This window comes from Oryza sativa, chromosome 10 (assembly GCF_034140825.1).
Source record: "Oryza sativa Japonica Group chromosome 10, ASM3414082v1".
NCBI classification, from domain to species: Eukaryota; Viridiplantae; Streptophyta; class Magnoliopsida; order Poales; family Poaceae; genus Oryza; species Oryza sativa.
Window position 1 is genome coordinate 5,085,620 of NC_089044.1, and position 14,865 is coordinate 5,100,484.

The 14,865-nt window shown below is 40.8% G+C and overlaps 1 protein-coding gene across 1 annotated transcript; it reads left to right on the plus strand.

Annotated features, from left to right (window-relative positions):
* Positions 1-1,047: 1,047 nt before the first annotated feature.
* LOC107277284 (premnaspirodiene oxygenase) lies at positions 1,048-2,901 on the plus strand. Its single transcript, XM_015758268.3, has 2 exons — positions 1,048-2,041; positions 2,132-2,901. The coding sequence occupies exons 1-2, from the start codon at positions 1,148-1,150 to the stop codon at positions 2,747-2,749; spliced, it is 1,512 nt and encodes a 503-aa protein (XP_015613754.1). The 5' UTR covers positions 1,048-1,147; the 3' UTR covers positions 2,750-2,901.
* Positions 2,902-14,865: the final 11,964 nt, after the last annotated feature.

Genomic DNA, 14,865 nt, shown 5'->3' on the forward strand with positions numbered 1-14,865 from the left:
TACTGACGTGGAAGATTTTATTTTGTAAGAAATAGGGGTATTTTTTGCTTAATATATCTTCCATACATCAGCCCAATCTGTACAATATAGATTTCACCAAAGGTCAGCACTAGATATATCAAACAAAAGACTCGTATCTCTACAAAATTCTCGTGTCAGAACCAATAGCAATAACCAGACATAAAATAGGAATAACTCAGAGATAAGCAGCCATTTCAGCTGACTTAACACAGTTTTTCCGATACCCTCTGCTAGTGGAAGCTCATGCACAACTTTTGCAAAACCTGTTAGGAGATTTGAACATCTATACTAATATAAAAAAAAGGAGTTGTACCCCTCCAATCCTACTAGCCAAATCACTCGGATTAATCCCTACCGTCCATCCGCGTGCACGAATTCACCACCGCATATACTAATATAAAAAGGAGGGGTTGTACCCCTCCAATCCTACTAGCCAAATCACTCGGATTAATCCCTACCGTCCATCCGCGCGCACGAATTTACCACCGCACGATTCCACACGCAAACTTCGCTCCTCCTCCACACGCGAAGACTTCGCTCCTCCTCCTCCACGCGTGGACTTCGCTTCTCCTCCTGCATGTAGCGCCGCCGCATCCTCGCCGTCGCCGGAGCTCCTCCCCGCGCGTACTGCCACCGCATCCTCGCCGGAGCCGCTGCCCACGCCGACATCTTCTGCTGCCGCCGCCAGATCCGGCTTCTTCCCTACCGTTGCGGCCGGATCCGACCTCGGCCCCATCCGCCGCCGCCGCCGAGGTCGGCCCCTCCCGTCCCTGCCGCCGGAGTACATCCATGTTTCCCTCCTCGCTGTCGTCCACAGGCTCCGCCAATGCAATGGCCTCTACCTTCCCTCGACCACCGTCTTCTGGACAAAAAACATTCTTTAAGACCTGTCAATATGAAAAGTACTTGCCATTGATGTTCTCATTTTTTACAACCACCAAACTATAACAGACAATGAGAACCCAGAAACGACTTAACATAATTTTCTGTTCTCTGCACTACGTCACTAATGTGCACACATAATTAAATAAACAACTTGAAGCAACTTGTTGGAGTCCCAATTAATAAGTGCGGAACTCACTACCGATTTCATATATATGCAGCATTTCCGATCCCTTCCTTGCTCATGGCAAATCTCATATACTACTCATTGCTCATCATTCTTCCTTTCCTACTCCTGATTAATTTCTACAAAGCTATGTTCAGCTCCCGCAAGCAAGCCGGACGGCTTCCACCGTGCCCATGGCAGCTCCCTATCATGGGTAGTATACACCATTTGATCGGTGATCTCCCACACCGCTCCTTACATGATCTATCACGACGGTATGGGCCTGTCATGTTACTCAAGTTTGGACAGGTACCATTCATTATTGTTTCTTCCCCGGAGGCTGCCAAGGATATCATGAAGACTCATGACAGCATATTTGCGATGAGACCGCAAAGCGAGATAATGAAGATCATTACAAAGAGAGGACAGGGGCTTGTGTTCGCGCCCTATGATGATCAATGGAGGCAGCTCCGTAAGATCTGCATCCGTGAGCTCTTGTGTGCCAAGCGTGTCCAGTCCTTCTGCGCCATCCGGGAAGAGGAGGCTGCACGCCTTGTGAAGTCCATATCAAGTGATCAAGCACATCTAGTGAACCTCAGTAAGAAGCTTGCCGACTATGCTACCGACGCAGCTATTCGCATCATCACTGGTACTAGGTTTGAGAATCAAGAGGTTCGCGACAAATTCCAGTACTACCAAGATGAGGGTGTTCATCTTGCGGCAAGCTTCTGCACAGCCAACCTATGCCCATCTCTCCAGCTTGGAAACACTCTGAGCCGAACTGCTCGCAAAGCAGAGATATATCGGGAGGGGATGTTTGCATTCATAGGTGGGATTATTGATGAACACCAGGAGAGGAGAGCACAAGATATGTATCATAAGGAAGACTTGATAGATGTACTCCTAAGGATCCAGCAGGAAGGCTCTCTTGAGTCCCCAGTTAGCATGGAAACAATCAAGTTCTTAATTTTTGTAAGATTTTTGCCATTAGCTACAGCAAAACTACATGAGTTTTCTCCTCATTTTTCTAACCTAATGTTTTTTTTCCAAATTCAATTTTAGGATATTTTGGCTGGGGGAAGTGAGACAGTGACAACAGTATTACAGTGGGCTATGACAGAACTAATGAGGAATCCAACAGTGATGTCCAAGGCGCAAGACGAAGTTAGGGAGGTTTTCAAGTGGAAAAAGATGGTAAGTAATGATGATATAAATAAACTCACTTACCTGCAGTTTGTTATTAAGGAGACTGTACGGTTACATACCCCGGGGCCACTTTTCATGAGGGAGTGCCAGGAGCAATGTCAAGTGATGGGCTATGACGTGCCAAAGGGTACAAAATTTCTACTAAATCTGTGGTCGATCTCAAGAGATCCGAAATATTGGGATGATCCAGAAACATTCAAACCTGAGAGATTCGAGAATGATGCAAGAGATTTCAAAGGAAATGACTTTGAATTCATTCCATTTGGTGCTGGGAGAAGGATGTGCCCTGGTATGTTGTTTGGGCTCGCCAATATTGAGCTGGCTCTTGCAAACCTTTTATTTTATTTTGACTGGAGTCTTCCCGACGGAGTTCTACCCAGTGAATTGGACATGACAGAAAACTTTGGAGTTACTGTCCGGAAGAAGGAAGATCTCTTGTTGCATGCTTCTCTATATGCACAACTTTCTTGCTGATTATTTCCATGGTGAATAATTCAATGGTTGTAATTTTAATGATTTATTATTTTGTCAGTATCCTCATTGTTTGAGGCTTTGATGTTGTGGTTTTCTTTAGCAGAATATACATCTGCTGCATATAGTATGTTTAAAAACTAATATCTGCAACAGTTCCCATCCGTCCAAAATATAAGCATCTTTAGTTTAGTTTTTTTATGGAGATTAAAGTGAAGTGAAAAAATTACAATACATTTAATTAAAATACACACATATCATTATTATAAAGCCCATCTATAACAGGTCAAAAGATAAGGACAAGATTTCCTTATAGCCTCCACAAGGAGTATATTCGACTCGGAGAAACATTCTTAATTAAAATGGTCAGTGTGTTAGGATAAGGACAAGATCTCTTTGTTTGAAGATTGCACTTTGCAACAGCCGACACACCTTGTGGAGTATTTTTCAGATCTTTCTCCCAGTCATTTGTGATGTTCATATGATGACTTTAGACTGAAATTAGAGTGCCCAGATGGTATTATTGAAGCCCCTCAATGAGAAGTGATAAAGGAATGGAAATGCGTTTTTGTTTATAATACTTGACTTGCAGCAACCATGGACGACTGCAGCTCCCATAATGTGTTTTTATTAAAATATTTGATTTGACTTGCAGCAAACATTCACAAAACTGCAGTTTAATTGACTGCAAAAGAGGCAAACCTAAACCAAGTGGGAGTCCATCTAGTTAATTTGGACTACTTAGGTGAAGTCCTTCATGTTTGCCGCAAATTTTATGGGTAGCCTGTTAATGTGTACATGGACAGGATAAACTTCCTGTTTTTCTACCATGTGACCCATTTGTACAAAACAAGCATTATGATGGTTTTCATAGGACTCATTCATTACTAAAGTACATGCATGCGCCATGTCCTCAGGGTATCGCAAGTAGAGTGGAAAATTCACCACAAAAAATGATTTTCGATCACAGTTGATTGGGAGTAGATTTATCTCGTTTTTAGCGCGCAAGCTTCCCGAACTACTAAACGGTACGTTGTTTGTAAAAATTTTCTATATGGAAGTTGTTTTAAAAATCATATATATTATCCACCTTTTACATTTGAAATAATTAATACTCAACTAATCATGAGCTAATGTCTCAGCTCATTTTGCGTAGCTTCTGATCAATCTTCTTGTTTTCCCTTCTCTCAAACAATCTATTAAAACTATACAGGTGGTTTATGAGGAACCCATGCAGTACGCCAGGTGCCGTGTCACCGTTTGCATGTGAAAATAGCCCTACTTTCATCATCTCGGGTGACTGCATCCAAAAATATTTTGGAAGCTGAGAAGCATAAGTCAACTGCCTAGAAAATATTTTGAAAGGTTCTTGTGTTAAGTCAAGTCTGTCGCATGTGCCAACGATTTCCACGAGCAATCGAATTATGTTTCGACCGGCGGCACATTCCCATCCATAGAAATACATCTTCCTTTTGTTAGATCCAGTCGCCCAAAGTGCCCATGCAAATACATTTTAGAAGTCTCTAGAAACTGTTGGACAAAAGTCTATTTTACACACCCAAACTATTTTATTGGATCGCTTAATCCTTCAAACTATTCTCTTGCTCATTTTAACCTGTAAAGTATTAAAATAGTTCACTTTAGTCATTTATTCTTTGTTTCTGTTTGTATGCTTGTATTTAACTTGATTTTTTTTAAGAATATTACTGAAACCATTATCAAATTTATAAGATATTTTAAATTTTTTTATGACTATTTGCTCGAAATTATAAACCTCAGTATTTAAATCAGTCATAGTGCTTTTCGACTTATGTAAATAGTGATTGAAAAATTCTAATAAACATTAATAGGTATGTTGTAATGCATCTATCTATCCTACCAAATTTTGGTGCAAAATACTATTTAGAGAGAATAAATTAAGAGAAATATGCTGGCGGTAAGGTGAACCCTTTTTAATAATTGGAGGTGTACAATGTTTAAGCAATCATGTGTGTTCCAGCAAAATAGTTCGGGGAGTACAATGAAATTTTTTTCTAACCTTTCGATGTGTTGATTTGGTTGTATGCAAACTCATACATTGAAACTTACAAACAAAACTCAATTATTGCTTGCGTAGTGTGTTTCTCCATATTTTTTTCTATACCTGCTCTGCTTCTACAGGTAGCTTACAAGATGGAAACAGGGGGTCCTAGCTAATTAGATTGGATGGAGTACACGCATGCTCACATGCTATTTTATACAGATGTTGTTTTCCCAGACTGCACACTGGAGTTATTTATACATGTGATGAAGTCTTTATTTATCATGATTCATAACTACGATTGTTAATTAGGCATTAGAATACAAAATTTCTACGTCGTCGTAATGGAATATGCTGTTTGTCAAGTTGTTGAGACGTCTTATTTCGTACAAATAGCTCGATAGTAAGCAGGTTGTTACTGGCTTTAATATCCTAATGTTGCAAAACAAAAAAAACAGAGTACACACAAACATCACGAGTGTTTCACTAACCTCATCAATTGTACATGTACGCTAAATAAATTGGCCGTCTATTTCACATGTTAATTTAATAACAATTTCATATTTCACGGACTTCTGTTGTTATTCAGTCACGTAAATAAATTGGCCGTCTATTTCACATCTGATTAAGACTTTGGGTTGAAATTGTTACGCAAGCAATTCGATCAATATCATATACTGGAACCATATGTCACCGGTTCAAACTATGACGGGCGCGCAAATAAATGCTAGTAGCATCTTGCGAGCACACATTGATCCTTATTTTATTTTTATCACAAGTTTAATTAATTAGTAGCGGGCATTAGTTAGAAGAGTGATTGATGCCCAGGTTGAATATATTGGCTCTCAGTACTCTACTCTAAACAACTATTTTAACTCAACATAAAAAAAAAAAACTACATCCACGGATAGAATGATACCTTCCACACGCTAGCTAGGTATTCGCGTTAGTCAATTGGCCGGTAGAAAATTCATTATTCCATAACGATAAGCTGACACTAGTGAGAAAATTATTATCTTAAATATCACTAATAGTAGCCTAATTAAGGCTATTAATACATAGGCTAACGACTACTTTCTCGAGTATATGCACGAGTATCAATTATCAAACTTTACAAAAGAGTAAAATGAATGGTATACACATTCTCAAACTTGGACCTATGTGTCATCTACGTCAACTTGTAAAATACCACTACTACAGAAACCCAGATTGGTGCCGGTTGGAAACAAGCCATAGGTACCGAATTTCCCAACAGGCACCCCGCAGACGGTACGATGACCAAAGTCATCGGTGCCGGTTTAGAACCGACACCTATAACAAATATAGGTGCCGATTGTGGGGTTTCAAACCGGCACCTAAGATGTTTTCACGAGCCAAAAAAACCGGCTCAATGCATCGGCTTGATTCGAGCCAATGCATCGAGCAACTTCCAATCACCCAAATCCGAGAAAACATCCATCAACATTCCTGTACCAAGATTCCATAACACATTTCTCACGATCTCACCGTCCATCCAACAACAACAAAGACGGGCAGTGGTGTATAATTTAATAAAAACAACACCACATTTCTTGCCGCATCCAACAACACATTAAACAACAACAACAAAATCAAAAACCAACAAGGAACACTGTTGTGGAGGCAGCCACTGCATCTTTGTGGAAGCCTCCGGCCACGCCCGGCCTCCACCACAGCCAACGTCCCCTGTGCCCAGCCTCCTCGACCACCACCCCCGGATCTGGCCTCCCCCAAGCGCCAGTGGGGAGGGGCGATGCCGGATTTGGCCGTCCCTGAGCGCCGGTGGCGATGGGGCATGCCGGATCTGGTTGCCCGAGCATCGATAGGAAGGTGGTGGGACGAAGAGGAGGAGGGACGGTGCCGGTGGCCTTCCCACGCCTCTGCCGCCTCCGCCGGGCCGTTGCCCGGCAGCCGCCGAGGTCCGCCGCCTCCCCTCTGGCTACATCAGGCAGACGGGAGGGCGCTATCACCGCTGCTGCCGCCTCCACCGGGCCACTGCCACCGCCACTCTGCCGGCCGCCGCCTAGACCGGTGAGAGAGAACGAGCGAGATAGAGAGGCGAGAGAGAGACGGAAAGAACGAGAGAGAGAGACGGAGAGGATAAGGACGGATCTGATGCGCGCGTTGTATTGTAAGGCCGGCGCTCGATCGGCTCGGCTTGGTAGAGATGCAGGTTCTAGGGTGGGCCCCGTGCCAACTAGTCCGATGGGATGGGTTCTAAAAGATGCCAGTTTTTTTTTTACAACCGGCCTCTATATCTGACAGGAGTAAAAGGTGCTGGTACCTTTTAGGTGACAAAGGTGCCAGTTCTTGCTCGTTTTGGCGTGTGGGCGGGCTGGTGGGCGGGAATGGCACTGTAGGGGCTGGTTTTTACCACTTTCAGTACCTATAGTTCCGACTTATATTAGTGTTTCTGTAGTAGTGTACATATATGGGACTAATCTTGATTTAATGTATCACGTAAGGTCCAAAATGCAATTGACAGCTCAATGCTAATTTGGCCATCCACAATGGAATAAAATCGCATTCAGCGGCGCCCTCTGCTATAGCATGACCAAGATCAGCTCAGTCCGCTAGTGTGCTTGTTCAAGAGGAGACAAAGAAACCGCGTTTACAGCGGTGGATCTCGTCGGTGATATGATGTCCTCGGAGCAAGGATGGATGACCTGATAGCACGAGGGTGATACCACACGTTGTATCGCCCATCTCAGCTCCAAGTAGCTCACAGGTTGCAGTGATTTGAGTAGCACTCTAAGGTCCTGTGTTCAAATCTCCATAGAAGCAAATTTTAGATTGGGTTATTTATGGGCTAAATTCCCTATTTGCTAGTTCCTAGTTTAATAAGGCTGCATATATCCGGTTGGATATAGAGCCGGTAAAAGAAATACCCATCTAAAAAAAGAGATTTTCTAAGGTGCTTGGGATATAGGAGAGCCGTTGATTTCTTATAATCTAAAAAAAATATCGGCTCCAAGTACCTTCTTTTGTTGTCCTCCGGGTACCCCCTTTGCCCCCTCTTTCACGAGCGTGATGGGAGTCGATCTGGAGGCATAATGTAGTGGAGGGGCTTAAATACAAAATTCTCATCAACGTAGATGGCCACATCACCGTCAGAGCTACATCATCTACATTTGAAATCTTGGGTGATAAACCAAGATTAATTATCTATATGTGTAGTTCACAAATTCAAAAACCTAGATGACACCCTAATCTAAATTTATGTCCTGCTCATGTATTTTACTCATAATAGAAAAAGTCCCAGGGTTTTGCAACCCGATTGCATAAAAATTTTGAGCTCCACCGAGATGAACGAATTTCGAAAAATTTGGACAAAGTTGATCAAATAGTAACCATATGAACCAAATCCAGACGAAATGGGAGTTAAATGTTGTCTCGGAGCTCACCGTAGTTGATGAAATTCTCTGAATTTCCACTATTAGGAATACTATTTTTAGTGACATAAATGGTCTTCGCAGGCGAACGGCCGGTCTGCCTTTACACAAAGACCTGTGAAATCTTCCATTTTTGCAGGCGGCCGGCCGGTCCATCTAGGAAGATGAATCTTCGCAGGCGGACAACCTAAGCTGTCCGCCTACGAAAATATTTCTTGCCATGCTGACAGAGTCAGAACATATCACCTACGAAAATATGATTACGCTGCTTGCAAAAATACGTAGTTCGGGTTTCATTTGAGTAGGATGGCCGCCGGAGAAAATATTCGAGCCAAAATATAAATTTTCATGTCAAATTTATTAATATTAATTTTTAATCAATAATGATGCAATTAATTAATTCATCAATACATAAATACATCCAACAGCTAACAAGGATATAATACACATATGTTTGATGCACTAATTACAGTACTATTGGCCATCATGTGTTGGCCATACAATAATATTTACAATACTATCATTTCTAACTATATTGTTAATTACACAAGCACGTAGTTCCACTTCCAAATGGATTTGTATTCTCCGTTCATCGCTAAGCTACCTTCGGGGTCGAAGAAAAATCCATCTTTATGACAACACTCACGGTAGATGAAGTGGTAGAGGTCCCACTGTATGTTTCTAATGCCTTCGTAGTGAAAGCTAGTTCGACGTTCGATTGTAGACAACTGCATACATGAAAGCACGAGAATATAATACAATATCAATTTGATATGCGCATTCCACTATTAGAGTTATACGTTCAGTCAAGAGACTTACATCCTCTTTATTGGTCCTATACCTCCCATTAACCCTATGAAATTCGCATATGTACTATCCGTAAAGGACACTGCCTTTAGGTTGCTTGTAATACTTCATTATAACACACATATAGAAGGAATTAGTTATACATTGCAGGAAAAAGAATTTAAATAGAGAAGTGTGCAGAGTAGTACCGGCCAATATATATGTATGCACTTGCAACTTCTCACTCGTTTGCGGTTGTTCCCTGCACTTTACTTTGTAGTAGTTGTACGCACTGTACGTATAGGATTTATGATTCATATTAATGAACAGAATGTAATAATTATGAACATTGCATTAGTACACATGCATAGATCAGAATCACTTACATTCTTAGGAATTGTTCTGTACGTCATATGATCATAATCGAGGGGGTGAATAACTGTAATGGTCACATACCGTTAGGTGTCACCTAGAAAGAATTATCTTCGGAGGCAGAACTCTTAAGTGGTTCACCTGGAAATATCCTCAATCTTTCCCCTGCTGGACCTCTTAAAGCTCCGTCTATAAAGATGTATCTTTCCAGGTGGCACCTTATATCGTCTGTCTAGGAAGATTAATCTTCGCAGACGGACGGCCATCTCACCCCACATTTTCTTCACCTGGGAAAACTGTAACACCTCGTCGGCAATAGTTTTGCCAGTAGTATCCAGAGTTCAGACATTTCAAAGCGAATCCCAAATCCCTATTCTGTACCATACTTTGGAGTAGGTGTGTTGGCGTTTTGCAGATATCGATGGTACCATTGATTAATTTAACTAACGACCTGTTTGTAGCATAATTTGGCTAATAGTTTGTTTTATTTGGGTAAGCCAGATTATTTAGTTTAGCTGTCATGATTTGGAGTGGTTGGTTTGAGAGCCAATTAATTGTGTGCGCGGCTGGCTAGGGAGGGTTAGCATTTATCATGGAATGGAAATATTATGGATTAGCTGAGCTTAACCATAGTCAAGGAAGGTTTTTGCGTTAATAAGTACTATTTGCATTAGCATGCAGATAGAGATCAGAGAGGTGAAGACTCGTGCAGCTGGTTGCAAGTGGAGATTAATTTGCTATAGTCGACAAGCTTCTGGCCGGGCTGATGATCACATACATGCAGGCGAGCAGAAATTTGCCGTGCTCTCGCTTGGCTGTTTTGTGCGGCTGCGTATTTGCACGAAGGTTGGAGCAGTGGCGTTGGTTTGGAGATGATGAGGCGTGATTAGCGCGTACGGCTGTTAGGAAGATAAGAGATAGATAGATTTTCTATTTTATCAGTTAGTTTCCTTTTCGGTTGGACCATGGTATCTGTATATATACAGGTCTACGGTCGATTGAAGAAACCCCGATCACAATTTATCAATCTACTATTTTTCTCGTTCTTTACTTTTCCTGTTTTTTCTATTTTGCTTTTATGGCTGAGTTCTAGCAACCCTAGAATTTGGTTTATCTTTGCCGTTTTGCGTTGAAAAACGGTCGTGCTTCTCCACGAAAGCGAGGAGGTTATCCTTTGCTAGTTTGCTCGGAAACTAGTCGTTCGTCGTCACGTAAGTACGATATTTATCTTCTTTACTAATTTGCTTGTAAATTAGTCGTGTGATTCCGCGAAAGTGAATTAATCTCGAAATCGGTTTCACTAGCCGATTTTGATATATCGATTTTGGCGACTCTATTGTTTACACCGCAAATCGTTAGGTGATCTTGTGTTGGCCACGAAAAAGCGTCGACATATTTTGGCGACTCCACTGGGGACGAGAATTTCGGGCATATTAATTTGACGGAAATCAATCCTGTACCATCGATCTATTTGGCTGTAGTTCGGCCGAATATTTTGATCTACTATTTGGTTTTTGTCGTAGAATCTTTCGGCCATAATCTATCTGCTATTCTTCTCATGCGCGCGCTGACGGTTATCTGATCAATCTGACGCGGTTGGTCATTGCCGTGCTGGAGCGGTGGAGCCACGCCGATCTGGAATTCTGCTAGCCGCCCAGTCACCGCTTGAGATAAAGTGTACGCTAATCTAGAAACACAACAGCAGCACACTTGCATTAACAGAAGGGAAGAAAGAAGCCATCAGGTCAGTGCTTGTCTGCGTTTTATTTTGATAAAATTTGGTTGATGTACAGATCAATTGCACAAAAAAAAAAGACTTGCTGGAAAATACATGGAGTCATACAGGAGTGCTACACCGCTGCCTCATTACGTCAATTGCGAGGTACAATCTGCAAATACTTTGCCTGTTCCTTCAAATTATTTTGCTAGTACAGTGAATTCTCATATAAATATTGCTAGACCTATTTTTAATGGACATATTGCATTTGGTAGTGATTATTCAAATAATTATTCGAGCTCTTTGAATTACGAAAATAATATGTCACTGCCTATGCAAAGTACTTCACATACTTTAAATTTTAGTAATGCTAGCAATATACAATATGTACACACACCTTTTAATTCATCGGCAATTATTTCACCACCTGTCACTACACCACTAACTATGCCGATGAATGACATGTATAGTTATGGCAATTATCCTACTAATTCTATTAATACATTACATGCCATGTCAAATACTGCTAAATCAGAGATTACTTCTCATGCTCATGTTCATGCTTATGGTTCACCTTATACAGTGTCTAGTAGTTATAATTCGGCTTCATGTGATGTTAATGATTATGGCCGAATTAGTGAAAATTCAGCAAGCAAGCATTTACCTCCATATAATTCCACAACATATAGTTTGTCCCCTGCACAGCCACAGAGTTTCGGCATCGAGCATATTCCATTGCCGAAACCAAGTGTTAATAATTTTCAACAAAATGGGTCATTTGTGCAGTCGACAACGCATAAAGCCGAAGACACGCATAGAACAAATGATACCAAATTAGCAAGTTCGGTTGGGGGGCAATTTGTGGATGATTTTAGTTCCAAGATAGATAACCTTATTGAAGAAATATATAGAGATGTGGAGGAGAAAATGAATGCATATATCTTAAGCAAGGGATCAAAACCAATTTTTAATCAACAATGGAAGCTGATAAATTTAGATTTATCGGCTAATGAAAAGGAGGTAGCTATGCTTGATTTCTCTGGAAACATAGGACCTTTTGTTTTGCCAGCTGAATTTCGTGCTAAGGAAGATGATGAACATCTTGACGATGGAGCACGAAATCATGACGACAAGGTGAAAATATTGGAGAGCCATCAAAGAACGAACCTAGACATCGCTCAGGTGAAAAAATTAGAATGCTTCTCCAACAAATCAGATCAGGTAAAGTCTGCAGGTAATGTAGTTATTTCCCAATTTGATCATTTATCTGAAAATCATACCTGCATCAGTAATATCATCATGAATAACTCCAAGGGATCGATTGGGGAGGTTAATGTTCTTATTGGCAATAGTAAAGTGCTTAGATTTTCCATATCATCTTTGCCAAAGTTTATGTCTACATGGTTTGCTTATAATAAATCTAGAGCTAGAAGCACAAAACTAAAATTGGAAAATATTAATGAGGTTGATGCTAATATAGTGGATAGTTCTAAATCAATGGATAAGGGAAATATAAGCAATTATGTAGCCGAATGGGTTGATGGAAAATCTGAACCATTTGTTTGCTTAGCTTTAAAACCATCTCCGCAGATGTGTCGGTTAAAGGAAAAGAAGTATACTTTTGATTGGACTATGTGCGATCATATTTTTGATGATTTGCTAAAAAATGGTTATATTAAATTGCTTGATCACTATGTCATGCAACCGCTTCCAGATTTAAAAGAATGAATTTATTGTAAGTGGCACAATTCATCCGATCATTGTACTAGTGATTGTAATATTTTTCGTCAGAAAATACAATCGGCTATTAATGAAGGCTGATTGCGTTTTGCAACTCCAAGAAAGTCATATGCCAAGGATGACCGTTTTGATAAAAGAAATCGGTCTAGGTGGTCTAGTAGGAAGTCTTCGGCACAGGCGGAAGGTAGTTCAACAAGGAAGCAAATCTGGGTGCCGAAGTCTAGAGGTCAAGAAAAGAGCTTAGCTGCTGGTGCACATGTGAGTGTACAAAATGCTTCAGTTCAGAAAAAGGCTATTGAACCTGGGGGGCATGCGCGTATACAACAGTTAGGAAATGTACACCATATGAATATGAAGCGAGAGGCATCTTCGGCAGAGTTAGTAACAAGTCAGAATCCGCCGAAGAGCTCGGGGGGCAATGGCAGCCAACTGAGACACTCACATGGCTTGTCAAATTGGCGAAAGAAGCAGCTCCACAAGCTAAGTGCAGAAAAGCTGAGGGAGAGAGGTATGGCATGGGTTCTTAAAGCAAGTGTTCAGGTACAGAATGAAACAGATGTTAAAGTTGGAGTGGGGGCAAAAAATGAGAAGGGAGTTAAGAGGTGTGCGCCAAATCAACGGTTTGCATCTAATCATCAGGTTCTTTCGCCACCATATTATACATATTCTTCACCTATGCCACCGATACCTATGTCATGGAATCAATTCTCAGGTATGCATGTTTATCCCTCATGGTTTTATTCTTATCCTTGGATATCATATGGGTCTTTATATTATGGAGGGATTTTACCGTATAGTTTTACACATTGACTATTAGTTGTAGGTGTTGTTATCACTTTTAGAGACCGAAATATTTAGGTGCTAGAAATAACCGTGATTTTTTATAACTCTTTAGAAATTATTTCGGTCGTATATAGTTTGTGTGAGTTGGCAAGGAGCTGGTGCTGTTTTAATTTTACTAAGTAATATTGCTTATGACACATCGGTCCCTATCAGTCCATTTAGAGCATGCTTGCACTTTAGACCGAGTAGATGCTCTATTATTCGGTTTGGAAAGTTTAGTCGATGTTGGTGTGAGGGATGTAGCTTTTGATGATTTACTTTTAATAGTCCGATAGAGTAATAGGAAGTTTTAGTGTTTCGGTGGACTGTTAAATAGTTATTTCGACCAATGTTTAGATTTAATTAAATTGCTAGATGTCTTAATTGTCCATCATATGGCTGACTTGAGGTGTGTTTTATAGTGGATAAACCGGCTATAATTAGCAGTGTTTGTTCGGATAATAAATCTATGCAAGCCGGTTTGTTTAATGGTGAAGGTACTGTGGTGCATCATGTGTGTGGTGGTAGCAATGTGTTAATGTTATGTTTCACGGCGGCGTTCCTGATGGTCTATATTTTTATTTGGCTGGGGTCACGCATGCTGCAGTTGATGGTAGTAGTGTTCATATACAAACTGCTGGCTGGTCGGTTGAGCACAGAAAAGGCCGAGCAGGGTTTAGAAGATTCGGTACGGAGGTCATCAGGGACAACCGAGTCAATAGGAAAGTTTAAGCCAAGTGATTGGAGGGATCCATTCGTTGATTATGTAAAAACCCGAGTTAAATGAGAGATAGAAAAGTTCGGCGACAAGTTTTAAGATATGCTTTATTGGATGATGAATTATATTGCCGAGCTATAAGATGAGTTATTTTTAACAGTATCGAAGTTTAGATGTGTTATTTTTAAGATATTTTGAATCTAAGAAATGTTAAGAATCAAGCTAATTCGGTTAGGTGGACATTAGGGACAACCGAATTAGTGGTGAAATTTGTACTACATGAGAAATATTTGAAAGGTTATTATCATTATGTACTACAGGAAACTTGATTGTCTCAAAACGAGTACTTATTTGAGTATCGTTTTAAGAGGACGACTGTGGATGGGCTTAGAACTGATACCATGTGTGGAGTATCGTTTTGAGAGGACAACTGTGGATGGGCTCAGGACCGATACCGTGTGTGGAGTATCGTTCTGAGATGACGGTTGTGGTTTAGGTTGGTTAGTTTTATGGTGTTTTCGGTAAAGCAAAAGT